The sequence below is a fragment of the Nerophis ophidion genome, linkage group LG26 (assembly GCF_033978795.1).
Source record: "Nerophis ophidion isolate RoL-2023_Sa linkage group LG26, RoL_Noph_v1.0, whole genome shotgun sequence".
In the NCBI taxonomy this organism is placed as follows: domain Eukaryota; kingdom Metazoa; phylum Chordata; class Actinopteri; order Syngnathiformes; family Syngnathidae; genus Nerophis; species Nerophis ophidion.
This window is the reverse complement of record NC_084636.1, coordinates 30349877-30366056: the sequence shown is the minus strand read 5'-3', so window position 1 is coordinate 30366056 and position 16180 is coordinate 30349877. Positions and strand designations below refer to the sequence as shown.

The 16180-nt window shown below is 40.9% G+C and overlaps 1 protein-coding gene across 1 annotated transcript in view; it reads right to left on the bottom strand.

The window, feature by feature from the left end:
* Nucleotides 1-206: 206 nt before the first annotated feature.
* LOC133543335 (zinc finger and SCAN domain-containing protein 31-like) overlaps nt 207-16180 on the bottom strand; it is a 21743-nt gene continuing 5769 nt past the window's right edge. Inside the window, exons 3-4 of the mRNA XM_061887850.1 lie at nt 6295-6651; nt 207-1412 (exon numbers count right to left, since the gene is read on the bottom strand). Coding sequence (XP_061743834.1) covers nt 733-1412; nt 6295-6651 — 1037 coding nt within the window. The 3' untranslated portion in view covers nt 207-732. The remainder of the gene's footprint in view (nt 1413-6294; nt 6652-16180) is intronic.

The window sequence follows — 16180 nt, the reverse complement described above, 5'->3', positions numbered from 1 at the left end:
GCCTACCGAGGATGTCGTGGTGGTTTGTGCAGCCCTTTGAGACACTAGTGATTTAGGGATATATAAGTAAACATTGATTGATTGATTGAATAATGCCCAGCAAAAGACATCATGGTGGTGGTCTACAGACATGCATTTGTAGTTTATGTTGTGTTTAGTCATTAAACACAACAGTCCCAGCAGCAAAAAATAAGAGGAGGGTCAAATTTCAAACAAGGATCTTTATCTGGCAACAGTTTTCCATATTTGATACACTGTGTATAAAGAAAAAAATGTATGTCCATTCTGTCAAAGCATGTACAGTTGCAACATACAATGTAAATGAAATGTCTTCTTTTTTTTTTTTTTAAGTGCAGCAACTTCGCTTTTTTTGGGGGGGGGAGTCACCTGTGCACAGGTGTCGCTTAACAACAGCCTTAAAAACTGGATCTTACGTTGCTCGCATTGCAATGGAACGGTTTCTCCCCAGTGTAAGAGTATCATAACAATTCTCAGGCGCAAACCAAGCAAGCAAGACTTTTCTTTCGAGTGGGTTTTCTCATGTGGTTTTTGCAAAAATACTTTTGAATCAAATTGTGATGCCTCATATCCCATTTAGAGTACTTTTTTTTTTTACTCTACAACGGTAGAATAGTGTGTCATCATGTGGCTCGTACCTGACAGTTGCTGTTTATCAACTTCCGCAGTGCATTGCGTCGTTTTTTTTGCCGTCATCTTTGGGTCGCCGGACATTCAGTGTTTCTTCTCTCCATGCTGTGTTTTCAAATGTGTTCTGAGTGTTGCTCGACGACCGAAGCTTTTCTTGCAAAGTGAGCAGGTGAAAGGTCTCTCACCGGTGTGTTTGTTCATGTGCTCCTTTATTTCAAAGGTGTCTCGGAATCTTTTGCCGCAAACTGAACAAGAGGGGTATCTCTCCTTTGTATGTATCATCGTGTGTCTTTTCAAATACTGGTTGGAGCCGAACGTTTTAGGACAAACTGAGCAAACAAACGGTTTCTCTTCTTCCGAGTGTCCGCCCAAGTGGCGCTTCACACTTATCTTGTGTTGGAATCTTTTCTCACCTTGATGACTCGTATCACCTTTAGAGTTCTGATTAGTCTCCAAATGTTTGTTGGTGTCATCGCTGTGATTGGTCACTGAAAAGTCTGACGTCATGTCGTCCATGTCTGACAGTGGAGCAAAGATGCTGTCTGGTTCTGAGTTTATATCTTCATCAGCTTCTGTTATTTGTTGAGTTCGGAGCCACGCTTGTCTTTCCTCCTCACTTTGATTGTGATCTCCATCTTCCGTCAGTTCCTCCTCTTCCTCTTTAATGTGGAGAATATTTGACTCTTCTCGCCCCACACAGGAGCTCCACTCCTGCTGTTCTGATGGAATCTCTTCTTCTTCCTCCTCTGGCACCTGCCGGAAGTCTGGAGAACAACGTCAAAACACACATGAGGTGTTATTTTAGTTTACGCCACATAATATCGAAATGATTTACACTGCATTTCATTAGTGGCTCAAACTTCTCACAGAAGTTATTATTATACACAACCTAAGTTGCACTCAACCTGGAAAGCTAAAGGTTAAATGCAGTATTTCACATCTCTAAAGTGTATATAAGGCATACAGCCAAAGAGCTGTGTAGAAATGAGAACTGATGTAAAACAAAAAAGTTAAATGTTCTCTTAAAAACAGTGACTTCCATCCATCCCATCCATTTCCTACCGCTTATCCCCTTTTGGGGTCGCGGGGGGCGCTGGCGCCTATCTCAGCTACAATCGGGCGGAAGGCGGGGTACACCCTGGACAAGTCGCCACCTCATCGCAGGGCCAACACAGATAGACAGACAACATTCACACTCACATTCACACACTAGGGCCAATTTAGTGTTGCCAATCAACCTATCCCCAGGTGTATGTCTTTGGAAGTGGGAGGAAGCCGGAGTACCCGGAGGGAACCCACGCATTCACGGGGAGAACATGCAAACTCCACACAGAAAGATCCCGAGCCTGGATTTGAACCCAGGACTGCAGGACCTTCGTATTGTGAGGCAGACGCACTAACCCCTCTGCCACCGTGAAGCCCCACAGTGACTTCAAAATAAAATAATAAAAAATATATAGTGTGTTTGCCCTGCGATGAGGTGGCGACTTGTCCAGGGTGTACCCCGCCTTCCGCCCGATTGTAGCTGAGATAGGCGCCAGCGCCCCCCAAAAGGGAATAAGCGGTAGAAAATGGATGGATGGATGGATATGCAGTTCTGATCAAAAATGATTCAACCATCACACAATTTTGGTGTTTTAGCAAGTTGGACATTTCTTCCGTATTTTGTTTATAGTCATATCAAATAAAGATGTGTCAAATAGACAAATGCAACTTAAATTGTAACACTGTATTATACAAAATACCAAAAAAAAGGGCATTTTTCTTAATATCTCATTGACAAAATTATTCAACCCCTTGAAGATCATAACTCTTAAGAACAGAATTTGAATAAGGTCTTTTCAATCAGGTGTTGAAAACACCTGTAGATGTGATTAGAACCATAACGAGCAACAATTAAACTGATTGAAAAAGACTGTGACGCTCAGCTTCTTGTAGATGGTCAATGGTGTATTTGCAACATGGTGAAGTCCAGGGAGTGGTCAAAGAAGTCAAGAGAGGAGGTCATTTCTCTTCATAAGAAAGGTTATGGATATAAGAAAATAGCAAAGACATTACACATTCCAAGAGACACAGTTGGGAGCATAATTTGCAAGGTTAAAGCTAAAGGCACAGTGGAAACCCTACCTGGGCGTGGTAGAAAGAGGATGCTGTGTGCGTACAGTGGTGAAAAACCCCCGGGTAACAGCTGAGGAACTAAAACAGGACATTACAGAGGGGGGAACGCAGGTTTCGTCCCAGACAATAAGGCGTGCACTACGAGATGAAGGCTTCAATGCCAGAACTCCCAGGCGCACCCCACTTCTGACTACCAGGCACAAGAAAAAAAACCTCCAGTATGCCAAAAATCATCTGGACAAACCCCAAAGGTTTTGGGAAACTGTTCTATGGAGTGATGAGACAAAAGTGGAACTCTTTGGGCCTATGAATCAACGTTATGTCTGGAGGAGAAAAAATGAAGCTTACAAAGAGAAGAAGCATGGTGGGGGGGGGGGGGTCAATCATGCTCTGAGGCTGTTTTTCTGCCTCCAGCGCGTTCAAGGCATTATGAATTCTATTTCTTACCAGGATATATTAGCTGCAAATGTCATGAAGTCAGTGACGAAGCTGAGGCTTGGGAGACGTTGGACCTTCCAACAGGACAACGATCCCAAGCATACCTCCAAATCAACATCAGAGTGGTTGCAGAAGAAGGGCTGGAAGACTCTGGAGTGGCCTTCACAGTCGCCAGACCTAAATCCTATAGAAAAGCTGTGGTGGGACTTGAAGACAGCAGTTGCAGCACACAAGCCCAAAAATATGAATGAACTGGAGGCCTTTGCCCAAGAGGAATGGGCTAAATTACCTGTAGATGGTTGCAAGAAGATTGTGTCCGGTTATGTATCACCTTTGAAGGATGTCATTACTGCCAAAGGGTGTTCTACTAAGTACTAAAGATGCATGTAACTAGGGGGTTGAATCATTTTGTCAATGAGATATTAAGAAAAATATCCTTTTTTGGTATTTTGTAAAATACAGTGTTACAATTTGAGTTGCATTTGTCTATTTGACACATCTTTATTTGATATGACTATAAACAAAACACGGAATAAATGTCCAACTTGCTAAAACACCAACATTGTGTGGGGGTTGAATAATTTTGATCACAACTGTATACATTTTTTAAATTCAAAGCAGTAACCTCCTGAAAAACAAAACCTGTAAAAACTGCCCCCTGGTCGTCATCTTCAAAATTGCATTGTTTGAATACATGTCATCATATTCGGAAGATCAGGGGCAACTTCAAAGTTGCATAAACTTAATATTAAATAGAAAACAGGACACGTTGGGAAGACTATGTCTCCCGGCTGGCCTGGGAACGCCTCGGGATCCCCCGGGAAGAGCTAGACGAAGTGGCTGGAGATAGGGAAGTCTGGGCTTCCCTGCTTAGGCTGCTGCCCCCGCGACCCGACCTCGGATAAGCGGAAGATGATGGATGGATGGATGGAAGAAAATGTAACATACAATAACTTAAGATAAATTCATTTTAAAGCACACCTCTGGTCTTACTTGCATCCAACAAAGTGATCTAAACATTTCTCAATGCATGAATGGACCAATCCAAATAAATATCACCCCTTGGAATTGAATAAAAAAATGTTTTAGTAAAACAAAACAAAAAATAAAACTTCTTTTAACTGTTAACTTACATAACGGGGTAAAACATGGTTTAAATGAAGAGACATACAATACAGCACCCATACTATTGAGATAAACTAACCATGTCGATTAGGTTAAGAAATATGTTAAAGGGGAACATTATCACAATTTCAAAAGGGTTAAAAACAATAAAAATCAGTTCTCAGTGGCTTGTTGTATTTTTTGAATATTTTTTCAAAATTTTACCGATCCCCGAATATCCCTAAAAAAAAGCTTTAAAGTGCTTGATTTTTGCTATTTGCGATACGACTATCCATTTCCCTGTGACGTCACACAGTGCTGCCAATGTAAACAAACAATGGCGAATAGCACAGCAAAATATAGCGACATTAGCTCGGATTCAGACTCGGATTTCAGCGGCTTAAGCGATTCAACAGATAACGCATGTATTGAAACGGATGGTTGGAGTATGAAAGTATTGAAGAAGAAACTGAAGCTATTGAGCGAATAGCTGTTGACGCTATTCATAGCCACAGCATGGCCGAATAGCTGCGTTAGCATCGCCGGTAAAATGTGCGGACCAAACGATCAGGACTTTCGCATCTCATGACACTGGAACGCCTTAAATCCTTCGATTGGTAAGTGTTTTTTTCGCATTAAATGTGGGTGGAAGGAAACGTAATATAGTTGCAAATGCATCTGCAGGTTATCCATACATCTCTGTGCCATGTCTGCTTTAACACTGCCGGTAAATAGCATGTTAGCATCGATTAGCATAGCATGTTAGCCTCGATTAGCTGGCAGTCAACACCAACAAAACTCACCTTTGTGAATTTGTTGACTTTATCGTTGCAAATGCATCTGCAGGTTATCCATACATTTCTGTGCCATGTCTGCTTTAGCACCGCTGGTAAATAGCATGTTAGCATCGATTAGCTGGCAGTCACGCCGCGACCAAATATGTCTGATTAGCACATAAGTCAACATCAACAAAACTCACCTTTGTGAATTTGTTGACTTTATCATTGCAAATGCATCTGCAGGTTATCCATACATTTCTGTGCCATGTCTGCTTTAGCACCGCTGGTAAATAGCATGTTAGCATCGATTAGCCGGCAGTCACGCTGCGACCAAATATGTCTGATTAGCACATAGTGAAGTGAAGTGAATTATATTTATATAGCGCTTTTTCTCTAGTGACTCAAAGCGCTTTACATAGTGAAACCCAATATCTAATTTTTACATTCAAACCAGTGTGGGTGGCACGGGGAGCAGTTGGGTAAAGTGTCTTGCCCAAGGACACAACGGCAGTGACTAGGATGGCTGAAGCGGGGATCGAACCTGCAACCCTCAAGTTGCTGGCACGGCCGCTCTACCAACCGAGCTATACCGCCCAACTTGCTAAAACAACATAAGTCAACATCAACAAAACTCACCTTTGTGATTTCGTTGACTTTATTGTTGCAAATGCATCTGCAGGTTATCCATACATCTCTGTGCCATGTCTGTCATCGCCGGTAAAATGTGGAGACACTCTGGCACATTCAATGGGGGTCTGGCGGCAAACACTTTCGCATTTTCGGGCCAGTGGTGCAACTTGAATCCCTCCCTGTTAGTGTTGTTACACCCTCCGACAACACACCGACGAGGCATGATGTCTCCAAGGTTCCAAAAAAGTCGGAAAAACGGAAAATAACAGAGCTGAGACCCGATGTTTGCAATGTGTTGAAAATGAAAATGGTGGCTGTATTACCTCGGAGACGTCACGTTCTGACGTCATCACCACATGAGCGATAAACAGAAAGGCGTTCAATTCGCCAAAATTCACCCATTTAGGGTTCGTAAATCGGTTAAAAAAATAGATGGTCTTTTTTTCTGCAACATCAAGGTAAATATTGACGCTTACATAGGTCTGGTGATAATGTTCCCCTTTAAATAAAACCCAGTGAATTCCTTTTAGGCCTTTGTGGCGCTTCACACTTATCTCGTGTTCGAATCTTTTCTCACCTTGATGACTCGTATCACCTTTAGAGTTCTGATTAGTCTCCAAATGTTTGTTGGTGTCATCGCTGTGATTGGTCACTGAAGAGTCTGACACCATGTCGTCCATGTCTGACAGTGGAGCAAAGATGCTGTCTGGTTCTGAGTTTATATCTCTATCGGCTTCTGTTATTTGTTGAGTTCGGGGCCATGCTTGTCTTTCCTCCTCACTTTGATTGTGATCTCCATCTTCCGTCAGTTCCTCCTCTTCTTCTTTAATGTGGAGAATATCTGACTCTTCTCGCCCCACACAGGAGCTCCACTCCTGCTGTTCTGATGGAATCTCTTCTTCTTCTTCCTCCTCTTTTGGCACCTGCCGGAAGTCTGCAGAACCACGTCAGAACACAAATGCGATGTTATTTTAGTTTAGGCCACATAGTATCGAAATGATTTATACAGCATTTCATTGTTTAAATACAAGTCATGTGTTTTGCTTGTGGCCATCAAGCTCATGCTTAATTGGAAAATGAGTTGTTACATTTTATCAATGTTTATATGCCGTATTTTCCGGTCTATAGGGCGCACCGGATTATAAGGGGCATTGCCGATGAATGGTCTATTTTTTTTTCATATATACCATATATATATACCATGAATTGATTAACGTGGACCCCGACTTAAACAAGTTGAAAAACTTATTGGGGTGTTACCATTTAGTGGTCAATTGTACGGAATATGTACTGTACTGTGCAATCCACTAATAAAAGTATCAATCAATCAATCAATCAATCAAAGGCGCACCGGATTATAGGGCCCATTAAAAGTCATATATATTTTTTTTTTTCCAAATGTAAAACACTTCCTTGTGGTCCACATCAGTGATTTTCAACCTTTTTTCAGGGATGTACCCCCATGTGAACATTTTTTTTTAATTCAAGTACCATCTAATCAGAGCGAAGCATTTTTGGTTGAAAACAAGAGATAAAGAAGTAAAATACAGCACTATGTCATCAGTTTCTGATTTATTAAATTGTATAACAGTGCAAAATATTGCTCATTTGTAGTGGTCTTTCTTGAACTAGTTGGAAAAAAATATATAAAAAACACTAAAAACTTGTTGAAAAATAAACAAGTGATTGTGAATTATATATTTATAGATAGATAGATAGATAGATAGATAGATAGATAGTACTTTATTGATTCCTTCAGGAGAGTTCCTTCAGGAAAATTAAAATTCCAGCAGCAGTGTACAGAGTTGAGATCAATTTAAAGAAAAAAGTAAAAAGTAAATAATGGGGGTTTAAAAGGAAACAAAATAGAGAAATATTACAAAAAGAATAAAAACAATGGGAATAACAATATAACAGTAAAATAAGAATATAACAAGACAAAGTAGGCAGTAGTGACCATGTTATGAAAACGTATTGCACTGTTATTGTTTTGCATCCCCTGTCATCCTAATACCCCCCGCCCCCCGTCCCAGAGAGGAGTTGTACAGTCTAATGGCGTGTGGGACAAAGGAGTTCTTGAGTCTATTAATCCTGCACTTGGGATGAAGCAGTCTAGAACTGAACAGGCTCCTCTGGCTACTGATAACACTATGCAGAGGGTGACTGGCATCATCCAGGATGCTCACTAGTTTGTCAACAGTCCTCTTCTCTTGCCACCATCACCAGTGAGTCCAGTTTCATTCCGATTGTAGAACCGGCCCGCCTGATCAGTTTCTCCAGTCTGGAGCTGTCCCTCTTAGATGTACTGTCCCCCCAGCACACTACCATGTAGAACAGAACACTGGCAACCACAGACTGGTAGTACATCCACAGGAGTTTTCTACAAATGTTGAAGGAGTACAGCCTGCTCTGTCCTTTCTTGTACTGGTGGTCCGTGTTAACAGTCCAGTCCAGCTTATTGTCCACCCAAACCCAGAGGTACTTGAATGAGTCCAAGGTCTGTTCCTCAACTCCCTCGATCACAATAGGTTGTGACCGTGGACTCGACCTCCCAAAGTCAATGACCAGCTCCTTGGTCTTTGACGGATTGAGCTGCAAGAGGTTCGTTCGTGTGGCACCAGACAACAAAGTCCCTCACAAGGTTCCGAAACTCCTCCTCTCTGCCGTCCCTGATGCACCCGACGATGATATAGCGTGAAGTGAATTATATTTAAATAGCGCTTTTCTCAAGTGACTCAAAGTGCTTTACATAGTGACACCCAATATCTAAGTTACATTTAAACCAGTGTGGGTGGCACTGGGAGCAGGTGGGTAAAGTGTCTTGCCCAAGGACACAACGGCAGTAACTAGGATGGCACAAGCGGGAATCGAACCTGCGACCCTCAAGTTGCTGGCACGGCCACTCTACCAACCGAGCTATGCCGCCCCACAATTCAATTATAAATAAAGTTTTCTACACATAGAAGTAATCATCAACTTAAAGTGCCCTCTTTGGGGATTGTAATACAGATCCACCTGGATTCATGAACTTAATTCTAAACATTTCTTCACAAAAAAAGAAATATTTAATATCAATATTTATGGAACATGTCCACAAAAAAATCCAGCTGTCAACTCTGAATATTGCATTGTTGTATTTCTTTTCATAGTTTATGAATTTACATGGCTCATCTTCAACAGTGTCTTATACCCGTCATCTTTGTTACAGCGGTGTAGCGTGCAAGGACGGGAGTGGAAGAAGTGTCAAAAGATGGAGCTAACTGTTTTCATGACATTCAGGCTTTACATAAATCCATAACGGAGCAGCATCTCCTCATCCGGAAACAACAACACTGGAAATATGTCCCGAGAAAAACCGTCCGACCGGAATTCTAATAACTGAAGTTCATTAGGTGGATAATGTAAACTCACTAAACCGGTATATTTTAGCGGTTTCATGGTGAGTTTACCGACAGATCAATCAATCCATCAATGTTTACTTATATAGCCCTAAATCACTAGTGTCTCAAAGGGCTGCACAAACCACTACGACATCCTCGGTAGGCCCACATAAGGGCAAGGAAAACTCACACCCAGTGGGACGTCGGTGACAACAATGACCCAGTGGGACGTCGGTGACAATGATGACTATGAGAACCTTGGAGAGGAGGAAAGCAATGGATGTCGAGCGGGTCTAACATGATACTGTGAAAGTTCAATCCACAATGGATCCAACACAGTCGCGAGAGTCCAGTCCAAAGCGGATCCAACACAGCAGCGAGAGTCCCGTTCACAGCGGAGCCAGCAGGAAACCATCCCAAGCGGAGGCGGATCAGCATCGCAGAGATGTCCCCAGCCGATACAAAGGCAAGCAGTACATGGCCACCGGATCGGACCGGACCGGACCCCCTCCACAAGGGAGAGTGGGACATAGAAGAAAAAGAAAAGAAACGGCAGATCAACTGGTCTAAAAAGGGAGTCTATTTAAAGGCTAGAGTATACAAATGAGTTTTAAGGTGAGACTTAAATGCTTCTACTGAGGTGGCATCTCGAACTGTTACCGGGAGGGCATTCCAGAGTACTGGAGCCCGAACGGAAAACGCTCTATAGTCATATATACAGATATAAAAGTAAGAACTAGAGATGTCTGATAATGCTAGCTCCTAGTAGCCTATAGCCTACAATGTTTACCTTTTGTGAAATATTACAAGAAGTACAAACCATATGGGCTTCACGGTGGCAGAGGGGTTAGTGCGCCTGCCTCACAATACGTAGGTCCTGCAGTCCTGGGTTCAAATCCAGGCTGTGTGGAGTTTGCATGTTCTCCCCGTGAATACGTGGGTTCCCTCCGGGTACTCCGGCTTCCTCCCACTTCCAAAGACATGCACCTGGGGATAGGTTGATTGGCAACACTAAATTGGCCCTAGTGTGTGAATGTGAGTGTGAATGTTGTCTGTCTATCTGTGTTGGCCCTGCGATGAGGTGGCGACTTGTCCAGGGTGTACCCCGCCTGAGATAGGCGCGACCCCAAAAGGGAATAAGCGGTAGAAAATGGATGGATGGACAAACCATATGATGTGTGTTTATTGTAGGGAATTTAGATATTAATAGGCTGTCCAGCTTTATACAAGTAAATCAATAAAATTGTAACAAAGCTTGTATCGGAAGATATATAAGAAAGTTCCCAAAAAGGGAATAAGCGGTAGGAAATGGATGGATGTTGCTTTGTATGATATCCATTAAGTAAGACTACGTATTATGTTAAAGGGGGTAGGAAAATATACGATTTAAAGATGTAAACAAACCTGATCGATGTCGCGAAAGTTGGGATTTGAGGACATGAGTATCCAGTATTTCTTGTTGTCGATCTTTCTTCATTTTAGTCCTAGAAAGTTCCTCCTCGTACTCTGCTATTGTTCTTTCAAACAGTCCAAATATTTCCTCCACGACAGAAAGTAGTCGCTGCTCCATCAACATTCTCAGCTTTTGGGTGTCATACATGACTTGCACTTTTCTGACTGTCGCCTTTTCTTCTTTGTTACTAATTTGTAGATGCAGTTAGAAAATCCCCGATTTGAAAGCAAAAAAGAGATAAATCTAATGTTGTCACTTCCTCCTCACGCCGGGCAGATCGACACCAGAAGAAACGATTGGTCCACTTTTAAGCCCGAAGAGAAGTTACGTCACTTCCTGTTCTTTCTGCAACGTCACCATCTGTGATATTCGAATTTATTTTTGATCGATGTTTTTTATGAAAAATATATTACCTAGGAATAATTAGGGGTACTAATATTAACACAAAAAAGGGGGTGGATTAAAAAAGTATTATCGCTACAATTTCAGAGAGTCAACGTATAACGTACGGGGGCGCCAGAGCGTCATTTCATTCTTTCTTTTAAATATATGATTTATTTATGACACAGATTACCGTATTTCCTTGAATTGAATTAAAACATATTCTCATTCCTGCGCTTACCAAAGGCATGTGGTAAAAGTAAGCATGCGCTAATTATTTTAGAACCTCTTCTCACTCCGGCACTTACCAAAGGCATGCAGTAAAAATGTATGTGTGATGTAAGCTTGGACCTTCAATCCTACTGAATAGCTCTTAATTTTCTTCCCTTGATGCAATTTCAAATTACCGGTATTGAAATCAGCCTCCTCCATTTTGAAAATGATGACAGGGGAAGTGTCATTCGTGACGTCATGAGTTTGACCAGGCGGTGATACTAAGCATGCGCTAATTATTTTGCGAAGGCAGGCGCATACTATATACCCTGCGGCAATTAAAGGAAATAAGGTATTTATATGACACAGATAAATCAGTTTTAATGGAGATTGCTGCAAACATAGGATATGTTGGCGATCCGTGCATCTTCCGTTCAAACTGTAACCTATTTTTATGGTTTTGCCTCTTTGTGATGTTAAAGACCTACTGAAATTAGATTTTCTTATTTAAACGGGGATAGCAGGTGCATTCTATGTGTCATACTTGATTGTTTCGCGATATTGCCATATTGTTGCTGAAAGGATTTAGTAGAGAACATCGATGATAAAGTTCGCAAATTTTGGTTGCTAATAAAAAAAGCCTCGCCTTTACCGGAAGTAGCAGACGATGTACGCGTGACGTCATGGGTTGTAGGGCTCCTCACGTCCTCACATTGTTTACAATCATAGCCAGCAGCAGCAAGAGCTATTCGGAGCGAGAAAGCGACAATTTCCCCATTAATTTGAGCGAGGATGAAAGATTCGTAGATGAGGAAATTTAGAGTGAAGGACTAGAAAAAAAAAAAGAAAAAAAGGCAATTGCAGTGGGAGTGATTCAGATGTTTTTTAGGCAAATTTACTAGGATAATTCTTGAAAATCCCTTATCTGCCTATTGTGTTGCTAGTGTTTTAGTGAGTTAAATGGTACCTGATAGTCGGAGGGGTGTGGCCACGGGTGTGTTGACGCCAGTCTCTCTCAGGGAAGTCACAAAGCTGCAGTTGGACAGAAGCTCTGCTGATCTCCGGTAAGAGGCGACTTATTACCACAGTTTTCTCACCGAAAACTGCCGGTTGACATGTAGTCGGGATCCATGTTCGCTTGACCGCTCTGATCCATAGTAAAGCTTCACTCCCGGTAATTTTAAACAAGGAATCACCATGTGTTTGTGTGGCTAAAGGCTAAAAGCTTCCCACCTCCATCTTTCTACTTTGACTTCTCCATTATTAATTGAACAAATTGCAAAAGATTCAGCAACACAGATGTCCAAAATACTGTGTAATTGCGCGATGAAAAGAGACGACTTTTAGCCGTAAGTGGTGCTGGGCTAATATGTCCCCTCCAACCAATAACGTCACAAACACACGTCATCGTTACGCAACGTTTTCAACAGGAAACTCTGCGGGAAATTTAAAATTGTAATTTAGTAAACTAAAAAGGTCGTATTGGCATGTGTTGCAATGTTAATATTTCATCATTGATATATAAACTATCAGACTGCGTGGTGGGTAGTAGTGGGTTTCAGTAGGCCTTTAAGGTCCTGTTATACAGTATATGCCTTGAGCTCTTATTTTGAAGGCGAAAAGAACGGAAACTCCGCTCAACTCCAACATGACATCATTTCCGTTCAAAAAGAAAAGAAATGATGTCATGTTGGAGTTGAGTGGAGTTTCCGTTATTTTCGCCTTCAAAATAAGAAAAAACATAAAAATAGTTTCAATCAATCAATGTTTACTTATATAGCCCTAAATCACTAGTGTCTCAAAGGGCTGCACAAACCACTACGACATCCTCGGTAGGCCCACATAAGGGCAAGGAAAACTCACACCCAGTGGGACGTCGGTGACAATGATGACTATGAGAACCTTGGAGAGGAGGAAAGCAATGGATGTCGAGCGGGTCTAACATGATACTGTGAAAGTTCAATCCATAATGGATCCAACACAGTCGCGAGAGTCCAGTCCAAAGCGGATCCAACACAGCAGCGAGAGTCCCGTTCACAGCGGAGCCAGCAGGAAACCATCCCAAGCGGAGGCGGATCAGCAGCGCAGAGATGTCCCCAGCCGATACACAGGCGAGCAGTACATGGCCACCGGATCGGACCGGACCCCCTCCACAAGGGAGAGTGGGACATAGAAGAAAAAGAAAAGAAACGGCAGATCAACTGGTCTAAAAAGGGAGTCTATTTAAAGGCTAGAGTATACAAATGAGTTTTAAGGTGAGACTTAAATGCTTCTACTGAGGTAGCATCTCGAACTGTTACCGGGAGGGCATTCCAGAGTACTGGAGCCCGAACGGAAAACGCTCTATAGCCCGCAGACTTTTTTTGGGCTTTGGGAATCACTAATAAGCCGGAGTCCTTTGAACGCAGATTTCTTGCCGGGACATATGGTACAATACAATCGGCAAGATAGGATGGAGCTAGACCGTGTAGTATTTTATACGTAAGTAGTAAAACCTTAAAGTCACATCTTAAGTGCACAGGAAGCCAGTGCAGGTGAGCCAGTACAGGCGTAATGTGATCAAACTTTCTTGTTCTTGTCAAAAGTCTAGCAGCCGCATTTTGTACCAACTGTAATCTTTTAATGCTAGACATGGGGAGACCCGAAAATAATACGTTACAGTAATCGAGACGAGACGTAACAAACGCATGGATAATGATCTCAGCGTCTTTAGTGGACAGAATGGAGCGAATTTTAGCGATATTACGGAGATGAAAGAAGGCCGTTTTAGTAACGCTTTTAATGTGTGACTCAAAGGAGAGAGTTGGGTCGAAGATAATACCCAGATTCTTTACCGTGTCGCCTTGTTTAATTGTTTGGTTGTCAAATGTTAGAGTTGTATTATTAAATAGAGGTCGGTGTCTAGCAGGACCGATAATCAGCATTTCCGTTTTTTTGGCGTTGAGTTGCAAAAAGTTAGGTTACAATTCTATTTCCAATTCTTAAATGCAAATAAAAAATAAAACCATTTCAGGCCATTTTTTTCTATTTTCATTTCTGAAACAAAAGTTGGACAACTATTTAAGGACATGTTTTAAAAAAACGGCAATCTCGCTGAACAAAAGATGTTACCGTCATGCTAAAGTCATGCTGAACGCAAAGAACAAGCTAAAATACTGCTTCCGGTTCAATTTGTCATCACACGGATAAACATGCATTTTAGCATTTTGGATGAACTTTTTTTGATTTTTGTGTTTATCTTGAAAAATTATTTTTTTCCCGGCTTTTGACTCGCACGACCGCTCATAAAAGCAATGGGAATCTGTCTGTGAATGGAGCTAGTAGTTACATATTATATAAATATGTAAATATTATATAAATAATTATTTATCATTAGTAAATATAAGAAAGAAGAGCAAACATTGTTTTAGAAAGACAATACTATATAATATGTATATAAATAAAATTTATGATTTTATAATTATACATATAGGTTATATTAAAATGTATATATTACCACTTTATATGGAATTTAAATAAGTTGTGTATATATATATATGTATATATATGTATATGTATATATATATATATATATATATATATGTATGTATATAAGTGTACAAATGTATATGTTTGATTTAAATGTTAAACTGTGTTAATGAGACGTGTGCTGCATATATGTTGCTTATATATTGTTTAAAAAAAAAAAAGTAATATAAGTGAAGCATGTTTTAGATTTTATATATTTTGAACCTTGTTCTTGTTGTGATGGGGTAGGTTTATATAAGCGTTGCTTCAACCTACACCTTTTCGGCTCAATCATTGCTCAAATGAGTGTTTTTTTGTTTGTTTGTTTTTTGTTGTTGTTCTTTGTTTTATGTGAAAATTGCCGAAAAAAAAAAAAAATGTATATAAATATGTACATAAATTGTTGTAATTATATTCCAACTCCGCGGTCTTCTTGGTCATCACCGCTGTTTTTGTGCTTTCAAGAAATTGTGAAGTGTTTGTCTTTTGCTAGGGTGTTTCTGTAATTTGAATCATCAATCATTTCCATCAATCTTTTTACTGCTTGTCCTTATTGGGGCGGCGGGGGGTGCTGGGAAGAAATGAAATACAACGCTCCTGCTGTACTACCACGTTTTTTTTTTTCTTAGTCGAAAATATTGTGCAGAGTCACAATATATGCGGATTTAAAGTGTTTTATTTCTTTTATTAAATTGTATTTTTTATTGAACAAACAATGGCTATTCAAACAAAATAAGACACTTCTAATGCAAATCAACAATTGAAGAGTAAGTGTACTTTAAACTCTGCAGCGGCCCCAACAAACGTGATTTCAGAGATGACTGTCCTTCTATGATCACATATTATATTGACATCAAAACTTTGATATATCTGTCAAAGTTAAACCAGAAATGAAGGGGGACTGTCAGTGACCTAATTATCACACTCACTGGAAGTCAGGGAGCGGGACTTCCATTTTTTAAATATATATTCTAATTCAGTGGTTCTCAAATGGGGGTACACGTACCCCTGGGGGTACTTGAAAGTATGCCAAGGGGTACGTGAGATTTTTTGAAAATATTCTAAAAAATAGCAATTCAAAAATCCTTTATAGATATATTTATTGAATACTACTATTCAGTGTTGACAGCTAGATTTTTTGTGGACATGTTCCATAAATATTGATGTTAAAGATTTCTTTTTTTTTTTTGTGAAGAAATGTTTAGAATTAAGTTCGAGAATCCAGATGGATCTCTATTACAATCCCCAAAGAGGGCACTTTAAGTTGATGATTACTTCTGTGTAGAAATCCATCCATCCATTTTCTACCGCTTATTCCCTTTTGGGGTCGCGACTGGCGCTGGCTCCTATCTCAGCTACAATCGGGCGGAAGGCGGGGTACACCCTGGACAAGTCGCCACCTCATCGCAGGGCCAACACAGATAGACAGACAACATTCACACTCACATTCACACACTAGGGCCAATTTAGTGTTGCCAATCAACCTATCCCCAGGTGCATGTCTTTGGAAGTGGGAGGAAGCCGGAGTA